Genomic DNA, 15,894 nt, shown 5'->3' with positions numbered 1-15,894 from the left:
CCACTCAAGTAAGTGAAATAGCCAAACCTTTGATGTCCCTTACTCTGTCGGGCAGTCGGAGGTGTATGTCAGCAGCAGGGATTGAGTACTCTCCGCCAAAGACATACTGAAGGTCTGCCCAACTCTAAATGAGGCAGGCGGACCTTCAATACAGTGGAAAGGATACTCCATCCATTTGGCCCTTAGACATGACTTCCCAAGCTAAGCAAGGCAAAGGTAAACACATTTCTATTCACAGTTGTGTTCGTTGTGGCAAGGAGCAAAACACAAGATCAGCAAAGTAGTGCACAGCATTTGTTGTTACACAGCATCAACCTTTTACCTTTTCTTCAATCACTGTCCCCCTTTACAGCTTTAGAAAATGCTTATACAGCGCTAAGAGCGACACTCCTTATTCTTTGGTACCATATATATCATTTATTTTTTTACTTTTCATTGTTTCCATTTAGGAGGAGTTCATCAAGCTGTTCGTGTAGCTGTAAATGCTGAACTGTTGCAGATGGACATGTGGCTTGCTGCTGCTTTCCACAATTCACCATGGGTTCCAAAACATCATAGATCTTTTTGTACCGGTAGAAAAGGGCTTAGGTCCTGCTCCCACTTTGAGTGGAAGAAACAATTTCCTTTATATGTCATCCAACAATCAGTGTGGTGAAAAATCTAACTCCACCATTCAAACAGACGGCACAATGTGACTTTAAAGGCAAAACGTGTCTGGGCACAGTAGAACCTTAGCTGGGGAATGCATCTAATTATATGCAATGACATTAAAACAAAGGGTTTCATATGCAAAATGTTGCCCTGATGGTGTCCTTCAAAAAAGGATTCCCAGTTGTCATTGGCAACACACAACACAAAAATAAGGCTGGCTCCCAAGTCAGGACATCCAAGGAGGGCAAATGCATCACCACTTAATCATGAAAAGAAAAGAAACAAAGTTCATAACAGTATCTGAACCTTGAAATCCCAGGTGTTCAAGGGCATTCTTGAAGGCGAGCTGCTTAGTTTGTAGGGTAAGTTCTTCCATGTCCTATAATGCATTACACAAGATGCACTACCAATGACCCATTTTATTTAATCTGGGAGTATTTGCAAAAACCTTCTGAAAAAGGTTTTCCAGACACTATGATCAAGCATTTCAAATTAACATACTTCACGTCAAGCTGTATTTACAAATACTTGTAGATGACTTTCTCATCCACAGTCTGCACCTCCATTTTTACTGGACACTTGTAGAGGTAGGAAAGCAGTGTCTCTGTGTATCCAATTAGGAAGTAGAACTTCTGAGGTGGTATCTTCTGAATAAAGACCGGACAGATGAGGATAAGATTGGCCCGACGCTTTATCACAATCTCGTTGGCGAGGCAGCCATGAAATGTCCCAAATATGAACCTGCGGATGAAAACATCCTCAACAGTTCGTTCAGCAGCTCCTCCTTCTCCATCGAGGTTACCTACAAAAAAGGACACAATCTTCAATTTATGTGCACCTTCATTTCCTTTTAAAAGTATCAACATATTTTCAATGGAAATTCAGCTTGGGATACATGTGAATTTCTTGCCCTGTGAAGATTCATAATATCAACTGAAATGTGAAGACTAAGAGGGTCACCTTATGTCCAACAGAGTAGTCTGATTTACACTGCTGTAAATATTGTAACTGTTAAGGGTAGCCAACATTTTTCACAGTAAACTTATTTACCAATACTCTAATCTAACTTTTGATTTGATATTTAGTTACATTTTAAATTGCATTTAAAATATGTATTTTACATATACCACATGCATACATGAAGGCATTTTTTCTTTGAAAACGTAGAAATTCACATATCTTGGAAATGGCTGCACACTAAGGTCACACCAAACAGTAATGGATGCAATAATTAAAAGAGGTCGAGAAAATGTTCTTTGATCCACATTCTATTCTTGAAGGATTATCTTTATGGCAGACCCTATGCTGAGAGACCACTGGCTACTAGCCTTGTAAAAGACCATGAAGGACAAGGGGCATTAATGCGGATTAAGAAGTAGATAAAAAAAATGCAATCAATTCTTATGGTCAACTGAAGGTGAAAGATGCTGCGTGGAACACAAACCAACTGTGCCTTAAGTAAGCACTATTTCTAGGATTGCACACGCTGATAGGGCAACTCAGTTTTTACAAATATTTGGAAAAAATAAAGCTTTTGATCACTGAATATTTCATGAAATTGCGTCCCAGTGGGCTTAGTTAGGTAGTTAGCCACCATAACACGTTTCAGCTGATTAAATACATTTATATTTTTTCCTCCAAATAATTAAATGTTAAAGGGACATTATAGTTTTAAACAAACAAAACTGCTGTAATTCACCAGTTGTAGTTATCAAAAGAAAATACTTGTGCCCTAAGGTAACTATATCTCGCATCCCCGCTATGCACAGTCTTGTCATCAATAATGTCATTTCAGATGTTGCAGTCATGTTATCAATGATGTCACAAATCATGTCACGAGTGATGTAATATGTGGGGTAATTAGCAGCAGATGGCGAGGGGCTGAGTTATAGTTACTTGAGATAACTATAACTGGTGAATTTCAGTGGGTTGCTTGTCTAGAATAGTATGTTCTAACTGATATTTTCACCTAATTAGAATGTCCCTTTAACCTTTATTTTTCCAGTGAATTTCCTAGTTTTTTTCCTACTGTAAAGTAAGATATTACCATATGTAACACCAACCCCACACCGTACACGGCATTTGTCATGTGCAGCATACAAGTGGCCGCAGGCCAGGCCCTGCACCCAACCCCGCTGGCTGAATATAATGGGTGTCATTTTAAGAAATGCAGATCTACTCACTTCGTCAAAGGGTCAGAACACAAAAATGTAAATAGCGGGTCTACTGTCTTGATGAAGGGGTCAGAATAGTAATATGTATAATGAAAGTGATTGTCCTAAAAAAGTTAAGCTTTCTTAAAAAACATGAACATACCGGAGTCTCTTTTTTAAAAAAAAATGTGAAGCTACAAAGTGCAGCCATGGGACCGATCACAAGGAGTCTCTGCATTACAGCTGAAGAGCACAGAGCTCTAATACACATATGGTAAGCTCTTCAAGCATCATGAATTTAAAGACCCAGGATACTTACTGTTTTTTGTTCTTCTAAATGTTGCTGGGGTGCTGCTGCATTCCTTGCAGCCCCCCAAACACATTAAAGACGTATTTGGTGGTGTCCCTGCCTCTACTAGGGGCACCACTAGCATGCAAATTAAGTTGAAATGCCCTAGGGCATCTTGGGTCGCTCCTATGTGCAGTGAATAAATAAGCAGCATCTGGATCCAGTCCCCAGCTGACTAATGTGTGTGCCCCAGGGCACTATAGAGACAATGTTGGGAGCGGTAAAACACTGTCACTCCGCATTTTTTACTCCGCATATCTTTACTCCTCATACCATGATAACGCAGGTACCGTTACTTCGCAAAAATTTACACCGCATGCCATTATATATTATATGCTTTTACCACGAAATTCGTTGTAAAAGCATGATTGGTAAAAGCATATTTTTTTATATTTAAGTGTAAGGTAAGTATATGGTGGATTTGGGTTATGGGGTACAGGGGTATTTAAGGGTTAAGGGATAGGTTTGGGTATTGGGGTACAGGGGTATTTTGAGGGTTCAGGGGTAGGTTTGGGTTTTGGGGTACAGGGGTATTTTTAGGGTTCAGGGCTAGGTTTGGGTTTTGGGGTACAGGGGTATTTTTAGGGTTCAGGGATAGGTTTGGGTTTTGGGGTACAGGGGGTTTCAGGGGTAGGTTTGGGTTTTGGGGTACAGGGGGTTTCAGGGTAGGTTTGGGTTTTGGGGTACAGGGGTATTTTTAGGGTTCAGGGCTAGGTTTGCGTTTTGGGGTACAGGGGTATTTTTAGGGTTCAGGGCTAGGTTTGCGTTTTGGGGTACAGGGGTATTTTTAGGGTTATGGGGTAGGTTTGGGTTTTGGGGTACAGGGTATATTATAGGGTTAAGATGGGTTAGTGTTTAAGGGTGTTGGGGTATTTTAAGGAGTATGGGTGGGTTTGGATTTTGGGGTGCTGGGGTATTTTAAGGGAGCAGGGTGGTATTAGTTCTTAGGGTGTTAAGTGTATTTTTTAAAATTATATATATATATATATATTGATGACTGGACCGTTCTGGGTTGTATTGTTCAGTTTTCAGCATATTGTATCTCAATGGGGTGATAAAAAGGGCACTATGTCCTAATGCTGGGTCCCAAAGAATATGTTTTCAACACAAAATTAGGAATCCTTGTCTTTAAATCGATGCATATACACTGTATATATAGGGTTGTAGGTAGTTCATAATAATGGTTCCATAACATGTAAACCTCCTAAATGGCGTAACATGGTTTTTCTTGAGCCCTCCCCCCAAGCTTCCCCGTTTTTTTCTTTTAATATTTCAGCCATCAACACATGAGTTACTTAAGGGTTGTGGATCTGACTCTGATTTAGGCTGAAACTGCACTTGACTTGACACTTATATACTTTGCACGAGGGTTTGCACTTAAGGGTCAGAAACAGTTAGCATCAGCACTTTAAAGGGCGACATTGATTGTACATGTTGATTTGCACTGTCATCCTGCAGACCAGGGATTCGAATATCGAATTAAAAATGTATATTATGCTGTTTATAAAGAACTTATAAATTCAGTAGATCTGCAGCTTGTAAATATGAATTTTTTTTTAATTTTTATAATTACGGCAATGTATTATACTTATGCATTTGTTATTTAGATTGTATATAATAATTTTTAACATTTGTAAATATGGGTCTGTTTTCTTATCTGGATGAACTACAATTTACGTGTTTTCTCAGTTGCTATTAATGTACACGCCCCGTTTTTGTGTTAATTAGGCACCCGATATATGCACTTTCATTGGTTCTGTCTGGCATGTGATCAAGGTCACCGTGTAGTGACCGAAACGCGTCATGCTGGCGATTGCGTGATAATAAACCACCTTTGAAGTTACCTCTTGCGCTGTGGAGTGGTCTGTACCTGTGGGTTCCGTTGGTTGCTTACGGAATTCTTGTCCTTTTGGAGTAAACGGAGCAGGACTGTGAATCGTGTATATATATATATATATATATACAGGAAAGGATGGTACCTTGGTATATTTGCATATAATTGATTATATGTTGATGATTTTCTGGATTTAACCAGTGATAATTTCTTGTATGTCTATTCAGCAATAGCAACTATATATCAGCGGTAGTGCATTTTCACTGTTTATTATTTACCACAAGATCATGGTGGGCGTCACCAGGGGGTGGCGCCCAACTCACTGCATACACCTATAAAAAGAGCATAATTGATTGTAAACATGTTGCAGCGTGACCAAGGGCTTTCCGCCCGAAACGCGTCGCTGGTTCTGTTTTAATCTGCAATAAAAATTACCATCTTGCTGAATTGCTGGTCCGGTCCTCTTCCTTGCTGGCGTGGAGGCAGTGTCTGCGAGCGCAGAGCAGGCTGGGGAGGAGCCTTTCTTCATATATATATATATATATATATATATATATATATATATATATATATATATATTGATATACATATGCATTATTTGGTATATTTATATATATGTATTTATATTTGTATGCGTTGTAATTAATGCGGAGTCATGGTATGCAGGATTTTTGAATGCGGAATTTCGTCACATATTCGTTGGGAGCTGCTGAGGGAAGCCCCAGGCCCCACAGCTCCCCACATGCACTCACTGTGGGTGCAGCAGGATACCACATTGCAATCGCCTGAAAGGAGCAAGGGCTGGGTTGGAGCAATCTCAGTTTCCCTGCCCACAAGAGTACGGGGAGGGGAAAAACAAAGTGGGCTCCCACCCGGAAGGAGCATTTGTTACAGCTCCCGCTGGGTGAGTTTCCATTTTTTTCACCTGCCCACGCTTTTTTGATCAGGGAAACTGTCTGAAGAGTGGGCACCCTGAGACTCATTTGGAACCAGCCCCTGGGAATGGAGTCCCCGGGGCCGTTAGAGGCTCTGGGGTGGAGGGGGGTCACACATGCTTTACTCGCCTTCAAATAGGTGTTCGCCCCAGGGCCTTTTCGGGGAGGGGGGCCGAGCGCCCGCTCTATTTAAAAACCTGACCGCGGGGATGTGGATCCATGCAAGGTCGCGAGTTATAGTTACTTTAGGGCAAGAGTTCTAGTTACTTGAGATAACTATAACTGTTGAATTCCTGTGGTTCGGTTAGTTTAAAATGGTATGTTTTAACTGACATTTTCACCTAACTATAATGTCCCTATACCCTTCTTTTTTCAGTGAAATGCTAAGTATTTTTTGTAACGTAAATTAACATGGCAATGGCCATGTCCAGTGTGGGGTTAAGTAAGGCAGACCTACTGGCTTTGCCAAAGGGTCCAAACACATAAAATGGTGAGCCTATTGCCTTTAACAAAGGAGTCAGCACATCAACGTATATAAAGCAGACCTATGGGCTTTTCAAAAAGTCACCAATAACTATGATCAAATGTATATTTCATAACTTCTTTGATAGTGATTTTTCATAATGGTTATTGTGTCATTTTATTTTTAATAAAAACATTAAACAAACGTTTGAGTTTTTTTCTTTAAATTTGTTTTTATTGAGTTTAGCAAAAGACAAATACATTTCAAATCCTGTTAGCGCCAACGGGAGCACATTAAGGGCAGAAAGGTGTGCCCAGTAGTTAGAATTGCGATAACATTATACGTGTGAGTCCTTTAGTGCGATATATTTCCATGAGTGCCCTCTGGATTTCGGCGTACATCTCTTTACGTGTGTCATTCGTGAGCACAAACAGTTACAACAAAAACTCCCCCCCACTCTAAACCCCACTGCAACCAGTGTGCCTTGATCTGTGCCCGTATAAGACAAGATTTGTAGGAGGCTCATGAGGGCTGAGGTCCAGACTCTGCTGCAGATTGATGGGCCTCGGTGAGGCGTAACAGGCGAAGGTATTTCGGGCATATTATCTCATTAAATTCCTGCGATAGGAGAGATAGGATTGGCTGCCAGATTGTATGGAAGGAAGCCGTGGACTGTGTGAGGGTGGGTTGGATGTGCTCCATAACCAGCGTGTACCAAAGCTTGTGTAGCCAATCAGTGAATGTGTAGGCCGTGTTGTTGTGCCCCAGGGAGATAGGATATGCTGAGAAGCCGCCTGCATTGCTAGGCCGATCTGCCATCCTTTAGGGGATTTCAGTGGGAATGTGACGTGTTTGGGAGCCCCAATAGTGTACATGCTGGAAATCGTGGAATTTCGGTGTCAAAATAAGCGTCTATGTCATTGAGGACTGACGTCCAATAGGCCGTGACTTCCCTACAGTCCCAGAGAAGATGTGTCAAAGTGCCTTCCTCGCCACACCCACTCCAACTAGTCGGGCTCTGGGACGGGTTGCCTTTGTGCAACCTGACCGGGGTCAGATACCAGTAAGTCGCTAGTTTCACTGCCTTCTCTTTGCCTGCTGTGTTCCTGGCTGTGTGGTGGGCTCTGTAGTATATAGAGTGCCATTCCCGGGTCGTGAGATGTCGCCCCAGTTCCGCCTCCCAGCGGCGCTGGCCTGCGGAGCGGTGTGTCTCGAGAGGCGGGGAGATCATTTTATAGATTTCAGTGATTAATTTGCAATCTGAGTCTTTGGTGACGAGCCATTTTTCGAAAGTCGTCAGTTTTCTGGCTACTAGAGGAGTGACTTCAGGGTGTGATAACCAGTGACGGATTTGAAAGTATTGGAAGCGTTGTGGGGCAACAATATCATAGAGTTGCGACAGTACAGTGAACGGTATAAATCCCACCAAGTCAAAGAGATGGCCCGCCGACCTGCAAATGGACCTGTGCCACTGTGGAAACGTGTGTGCGTCCACCCCTGGGGCAAAATCAGGGTTGCCGAACAGAGGAGTGAGCGGCGACGGAAAGGTAGTGAGCTCCCTTTTAGTCGCCACTGAAATCTGGGGTCACGGATTTAATGACCCAAGAGACTAACAGTTTTTTTTTTTTTTAATAAATGGTGCTAGGAGGGTTGGAGGGACTGTTGCATTCCCTTTAGCCCCCAACATCATTAAAAAAAAGTTTGGTGGAGGCCTTGTCCTTTTTAGCAGCACTACCAGCACCCAAAAATCTAAAGAAACAGCCCTCATAGGGCACTCATTGTCTAGAGCAGTGAAAAATAAATGAACGGCTCCTGGCACTCATCGCATATTTATTTTAACCATGGGGGCCCCAGGGCCCCCACGCTCTGGTCAGTTCCCTAGCCACCACTGTGATGGGAAACACCACTTTTCATTTTTGGATGGGTGCCCTAGTGCCCAACCAGGGTTCACGTTGCAGGAGCTGCCCATTTTCTACATTTTTTGTGGGTCCCCCAGTGCCCACATGAGGCACAAACAAGCCAACTTTCGCCCCTGGCCAGCACCATATTTGGTGCTGGCGGGAGCCAGTTCACTAATTTTGCTCCTGCCGGGCGGGAGCAAAGTTCTGCCTTCTGGCTGAGTGATTTTGAGTCCGGTATGCCCGTACTCTCCCAGGAAGAAAACAGTAGTGGCCCCGGAGATGGGGTCCCCAGGCTGTTCACTATCTGGGGGCGGTGTGGGGGGCCTTCCCTTTAATGAATTATTGTCCCCTGGGGATTGGGTACTCGGGTCTGTTCAAGGCTTGGGGAGGCGGCCCCCTCCCCTTACTATTAATATACCATACACAGGGGTTGGGGTTCACAGGCCTATTGAAGGCTTGTGGAGGGGTGGCACATGTCCCCCTCCCCTTATTAAACTGCATGCGTAACCACCCCCACAGATCTAGGGAATCCCTACTCTGCCCCACATCTTTTTTTTTTTTTACTTTTTGTAAGATAGAACAGGGGACTCCTAAGTTTGGATATGGTGGCAACCAATCAGATCATACATTAAGATCAGTCGGCTCTGCAGATCCTCCAAGATATGAAGTATCTATAGTTTTTAAACCCAAATTTCTCAGAAAATTACTGAATGGCATTACAACAATTCACAAAAGGCATGTTTCTGGACCAGGTTCTTGCTTTCTGCCAAATTCAGTAATTCCGTTTGGTTATTTTGGCTGTAGCTGTGTCATTTTCCTATGGACAAATGAAGGGGAAACGCGCTTAGGAACCCACCCTTTCTTTCAGCCCCCGCTGGCAGAAACCCCCCTAAACTTTCCAGGAAGGAGTAGGGGTGGAGGAGACTCTTTTTAAATAGTTTTGCAAAGTTTCGTCAAAAGGCGCAAAAGTTATAAAAAATAAAATAAAATGTTTTTCCAGTGAAAACGTGATCCTAACTATACCTACTCAGTGGCGACTACACGTGTGTATATATACACACACACACACATATATATATATATATATCAAAACAAAACCCTTTCAGGAATAGAGTGACGCATAAATTATGCAGAAAAGAAGGAGAGAACTCTGGGTAGTTCTCAAGTTTAGGTGGAAAGCAGCCCCTGTTAGAGCACTCAACACCAGCGACACTCTAGATCTGCTCACCTCAAATGTCTGTTTTTCTATCAAAGTTTTTAAGCATAGGATTAGCACAGTGCTATCCACGCCGAGATAGAAAATGACAAAGTCTTTTGCAATTTATACAGCAAAGTCTTTAAGCATAGGACTAGTACAGTGCTGTTATATATATATATATATATATATATATAAATTACCTACTGGCAGTCGGCAGTAGGATAGTTATAATCAGATGACGATGCTCCGCCAGTGTGGTGGGCTGATGGGATTCATCTCAACATAGTGGGGCTGAATCTACACTGCTCTTACACTTCACTTATCCTAGCTTCTCAGTCTTTATATGGGTTGACCGGTATTCTCCCTTTTTGTTGTAGGACTAGGTTATGGGTATTGGAGACTACCTGGTCGTTAAAAATGTTTTCCCTTGGACCCTCTTTTGTAGATATGTTTTTTAGTAGTTATAATTAGGACCTATTTTCCATAGGAAAATAGCAACATTCTATTCCCAATAACTTTGGCGCCGGTTGACGAATCTTCGCGAAATTTTCAAAACCTATCCTGAAAGTTTTAGGGTGATTTAGCAAGCGGGGCCAAGAAAAAAGGGGGGCCCCAAAACGTGTTTTTCCCATGCAATTTTCCATAGGAAATTTTAGACACGGCTGCGGCCCGAACTGCTGAACGGAATTACACCAAATTTGGCAAAGAGGTAGTTCTTGGTTCAGAGAGAACCCTTTTTGTTAAATGGTGTAAATCCGTTCAGTAGTTGCTGAGAAAATCAAAAGTAAAAACACAAGCTGTATGCGAATTGGCTGTCAACACTCCAAACCAGGAAGTAAAAGAAATGTGCAAAACGCGAAAAGGGGGCAGAGGGTAGAAAAACGGGAAAATCCACGGATCCAGCCGCGAAAAAAATACGAAGCGCGGACTCCTGCGCTTCGTTACTATTCAGCCCCCAGGGGGCCAAGTCTGAGGGGCAATATTTTTTATGTAATGGGGGGCCCAGAGGCCCGGGAACCACCACCCCCCGGGGCTTTTATATAATATGTGCCGAGGGGGCTCATAGCCCCCCACAGCCCTGGGGACCACCACCCCTGGGGTTTAAAAAATACATGGGTGGTAGGGCTCGAAAGCCCCCCCCCAAGCCAAGGGGACCGCAACCCCCCGGGGCTTTAAGAATATATAAGAATATATTTGCGGGGACCGCCACCCCCGGCGCTTGTGTTTAATAAAAAAAATAAAAAAATAACCTGTGTGGAGGGGCTTAGGGGCTTAAGCCCTCCCACAAGCCCGGGGACCGCTACCTCCCCGAGGCTCAAAATATTAAAATTGGGGTGTCCGTGACAGAACCCCAGCCCCGGGGACCACCACCTCCCCGGGGGGCTTTGTCACTGATGGGAGAGGGGCCACGCGGTCCCCCTCCTGGAGCTTTGTCATGGCCTTGGGGACTGCCACCACCTAGGGCCGGCTCCTGCAGTGTCCTGGGGTGCCCACCCCGGGACACTGCTGTTTGCTATGGCAGGGTGGGAGCCTCGCAGCTCCCGCCCTGCCATAGCAAACTGCTTTGGCATTTGGAAGAGAAAACAGGAAACCTGCTCTCTCTTCCAAATACCAAAGCTGCTTGCTTTCCCACACGGGGAGCTGCATCTTAGCAGCTCCCCATGTGGAAAAGCAATGCCGGCTCCCCAATCCCCCCACGGTCCCCAATGGAGGGGGATGGGGTCCCTGTGGCCATAAGTGGCCCGGGAGGGGGGCCACGCGGCCCCCCTCTCGAATTATAAAAAAAAAATGTTTTAAAAAGGAAAGGCGGGGCGTGGCCAAGGTGGCGGAGTGAGAGGACGCTTCTTCTCGCAGCTCCCCGATCCGACTAGGCCCGAGCCTTGAAATATAGCCTTTTCTCCCCCCGCCGGAGCTTAACGGCATTGGGAGAGGTGGCGGAACCAGAAGTGAAGACCCTGGTCTGGTCCTAGTCTCCAATTAGCCTCAGGACAGCCCGCCGGACGGGGCTGGAGGTCCGGACCGGGAAGTCGGAGGAGGAGGAGGCCGACCCCGAAGCGCGTCGGAAGGACGCACGCCGCGCCCACCGCCGGTCGGAGTGCACCGCCAGAGGAGGTATTGCACCATCACGCCCGGACGGCCCTGAATGTCGGCGGAGACCACCGGGCCGGCCCCGTGGGAGCAGCTGTGGGCGGCGCACGAGCTTCGGCCTACTTGACTGAGCACCCGCTGGGAGAGAACCGGAGCAGGAGGGGTACGGACCCGGGGCTCCACGCTGAGTCTTGCATCCCCGGTCCCCCCCGAGGGGGCCCCCCGGCTCGGCAGGCGCCCATAAGGCACCAAAGAAAATCCGGTTGCCTTGGAGGTCCCGGAGCTTGCATTGACACATGCTGGACGATCATCGGCTACTGATTTCGCGACACGCGGCATGACTGGGCGGAAGTGGAAGGCGGCAGGGACGGCCTGAGAGGCCTTCGTTGGCAACTACAACTGAGAGGTTCCGAGACGAACCGAAGGGCCACACAGTGCTTCCCCCGTTCGGTGTGATCGAGGTCGAGCGGTGGAGACGATCACGGGGACGACACCCACGACTGGCGGAGCCCGCGACAACCGGAGAACAGCGAGGCCTACAGGAAGGGTTAACGGCGTAATGGCGCCTGCCATAGTGGCCACGCCTGAAGCCTAGTGCGGCGGCGCTGGTAGCGCTCTTCTCCACTGTGCTCGGAACTGCCGCTGGTGACGACCGACAGTCCCCTGCTTGGCCCAGGAAAGCACCCACGGGGCAGGGAATGTCGTGTCGAGGAGACAGGAGAGCTGGCCTACACTCGATCCAAGATGGCGTCAGGCAAAGGCACCAAGCGGGGAGATCGCACCCTCCCCGAAATGCTCAATAGGCCCCAGCAAAGAGGAGACAGGGGGCAACCATCTTCAAGCCCAGCCGGAGGATCGCAGGGTGCGAGTGGAGGGGAACCGCCTGTCACCAGATCGTTCCTTGAATCGCTGTTCAGCACCCTCAGAGACGATTTTCAGACATTGAAACAGGAAGTGGCGGGTGAAGTTTGGGAGGTACGCAGGGAGGTGGATGAATTGGGAGAGCGAGTGGCCACAGTGGAGAGCACGAACCATCGTCTCGATGAGGACATCGTACAGCTGCAACAGGAGGTGTTGCGCCTCAGAGACTAGCATCTAGACCTGCAAACGCACAATGAGGACCTTGAAAACCGGTCTCGACGAAATAACATCCGAGTCCGGGGAATTCCTTCTACAGAAGAAGGCTTGGATGCGGCTGGTTACCCGAGAGACCTGTTTAGGGCTATCCTGGGCGAACCACCAGAGTTCCTGGTCCGGATCGATAGAGCGCACAGGGTAGGACCGCCGCGACTAGCATCGGCACCACCTCCGGACATCCTAGCGTTCCTCCCAGACTTTCCACTGAAGGAACGCATCATGGCTGAGGCCCGGAAGCAACCCTCGTTCACTTTTCATGGTCACTCTGTGGGACTGTATCCGGACTTGTCCGCCATCATTCTTCAGAAACGGAAATCATTTAAGATCGCCACTGACTTTCTGAGAGAGCATGAAACGTCCTATGCCTGGGGTCACCCCTTCCGCCTCATCTTTCGATGGAATGGCACGATGCATCAACTCAGATCGCTGCAAGAAACGTGTGAGGTTGTGGGTATCACAGCGGAGGAGGAAGACACGACCACACCGAGCCAGAGACGCGGCCCCAGAGACAGCTGGCAGAGGGTATAGCGGAGACGAGTGTCTGCCAGCTCCAAAAGACCGGACTCACCTACCGTTAGAGCTGGCATGGCGAATGCAGTCTCCGAAGCGGCCAGAGACAATGCTTCCAACGGTGATGTGGCGCTGACAGCATAATGACGCTCCGGGGGAGAACACCACAGCCTTACTGATGTAGCAGGTTCGGGTCTTGGGGGGAGGGGGGTGGTGGGGAGGAGGAAGGGGGAGTAAGTGGCGGACGTCTACTCTGGTAAATCACCACAGACTTGCCCGCTGGGCATGTCTGGGACTGACAATTGTTGGGATTTCAGGGGTTTGAAGGAGGGAGGGGGAGGAGGGTGCTTGGTTGTTTGCATGAGGGGTTTGTTGGGGTGTAGAGGGGGACGGGGGAAGGGTAGGTGGTTTGGGGGGACGTTCGCAGGGGGTTGGGGGGGGGGGGGAGAACAAGGACCGTCCAGTGCTATTGAATCAGTCGCTACAGCTTCACAGTGCTCCCACATATTATCTGCACCACAGCCACCCCTCTTGGGCTGTGACCCACTGCTTGAACTTTGGTTTCACCCACACAGATGACAGCTCTTACAGTAGTCACCCTTAATGTGAAACGGTTAAATAACCCTGTCAAGAGGAAGGCAGTGCTCTCCTTACTGGAAAATACCCGCGCAGACATTTGTCTCCTGCAGGAGACTCACCTCCTGGCCGGAGACTGTCAGAGGATGCGCTCCCACAAGTTCCCCACACAATTTTTCTCTTGCAATACTACTAAAACCGCCGGGGTAGCAATTCTAGTGTCCAGAACATTTGAAGGGGAGGTCCTCCATAAGTTTGCTGAACAGAAAGGTAGACTCCTCGCTTATAGGGTTAAATACGGGGGGGTTTATATTCACCATCGGGTCAATGTATAGCCCCAATGAACACCAAGAACGATTCCTTCACTCGGTCATGGTGGATGTCACCGCCACACCAGACAGGCACATAATCATAGGGGGGGACCTGAACATGGTATTCGATTCTTCCTTGGATAAGTCAACGCAGAAGTACCCGCAGACAGGGGAAATTTCGCAGACGGGCAAACGCCAATTAGAGGAGTTAGATCTTCACGACCTTTGGCGCCACCTCCACCCCACCGCCCGAGACTATTCCTATTACTCGCACGCACATAAGACCTACGCACGTCTTGACCACCAATTAGGCATGAGACCAGTCTGTGACTTGGCCACAGCTTCCGAGATAGGGGTTCTCTCTCCGTCGGACCACGCCCCTGTTACGGGGACGTTTCAATTGCCACCGATGTCGCCCAAGCGTGGGGTCTGGCGCCTCAGGAATACCCTTTTGCATAAAAAGACAGTGGTGAAGCATATTCACGATTCAATACGTGATTACCAAACGCATAATGATAATACTGACACCACCCAGGCGACACAGTGGGCGGCATTGAAAGCAGTGCTTCGAGGGGAATTTATTGCCATCTCCTCCGCGGAGAATAGGGAACGACAGCAGAAGCGGGATGAACTCACCAGTAAAGTGCGAGAGCTGGAACAGGTTCACCAGAGGACGGGAGCTCCCAGAATCTGGAAGCAACTTAAGGCTGCGAGGAAACTTCTGTCAGCCTTAGATATGGACAGGGCGGAATATGCTGCATTACGCTTGAAGCACGCATATTATAAGGGTGGAGACAAGTGTGGCAGGCTTATGGCACACAAACTCAGGGAAGCGCACCAAAGGCACTTGGTGAAGGAGCTATCGACATCTACTGGGGTGTTAGTTACGGAGGACAGCCAGATAGCTGAGGGCTTTCGCCGATTCTATGCTGACCTCTATACGGGCGAACCCCGTCGGCACAAGCGGAGGCGGACTGTCTGGCCTCGGTTGACCTTCCCTCTCTTACTCCGGAACAGGCGGAATACCTTGAAAGGGACATTCGAGTTGAGGAGGTGATTACAGCCATCTCCAGGCTTAAACACGGGAAGGCCCCGGACCGTTACACATCCCTCTTCTATAAAACATTCTGCCCTGCGCTAGCCCCGATCCTCACGTGCCTTTTTAATTCCTTCTCCACTCCTGGAGCCATCCCCCCAGATCTACAGCGTCATTCCGTTTCCAGACCTCAGGAAGGAATATCAATTGCCTGAAACGGAACGGTTGCGCTACATGCAGGTGCGCCATCACAGGTGCGTGAGTCGGCAGATAGGAAGCTCCTTCCCTATGAGAAATGGCTTGTAACACGCACCTCAGATACGAAACTTATCTCAGATCTGTATAAATTCTTGCAGCCTTCCTCCTTTGATCTTATAACCCTGGTAGGGAACGCTGGGAAAGAGAACTGGGGAGATCCTTAAGTCACACGGATTGGGACCACATCGCTTATCGAGCTCGCCACTCCGCATATCACACTGGGCTTACGGAAACATTCACTAAAGTGTCCACATACTGGTATTACACCCCTCACAGACTGCATGAGATGAATCGCAAAATCGACAACACTTGTTGTCGGGCCTGCGGGCAGATAGGCACCCTCACTCATGTTTTATGGGACTGCCCATTACTGCCCCCCTACTGGACGGAGGTCCTGGATGAGATTGACTCCAACTTCAATATTGAATTGCCCCGCTTCCCAGCATACGTACTGTTGGGCTTACCCAATGGGCTAATGTATCCTTGGAGGTCTC

At 47.4% G+C, this 15,894-nt stretch overlaps 1 protein-coding gene across 1 annotated transcript in view; it reads right to left on the bottom strand.

Annotated features, from left to right (window-relative positions):
• Nucleotides 1–394: 394 nt before the first annotated feature.
• The window catches only part of LOC147679852 (small ribosomal subunit protein uS3mA-like), a 163,580-nt gene continuing 148,080 nt past the window's right edge, over nucleotides 395–15,894 (bottom strand). The window contains exon 4 of the mRNA XM_086943413.1: nucleotides 395–1,453. Coding sequence (XP_086799539.1) covers nucleotides 1,170–1,453 — 284 coding nt within the window. The 3' untranslated portion in view covers nucleotides 395–1,169. The remainder of the gene's footprint in view (nucleotides 1,454–15,894) is intronic.

The sequence above is a fragment of the Lissotriton vulgaris genome, chromosome 11 (assembly GCF_964263255.1).
Source record: "Lissotriton vulgaris chromosome 11, aLisVul1.2, whole genome shotgun sequence".
Taxonomy (NCBI): Eukaryota; Metazoa; Chordata; class Amphibia; order Caudata; family Salamandridae; genus Lissotriton; species Lissotriton vulgaris.
This window is presented reverse-complemented; position numbering and strand designations above follow the sequence as displayed.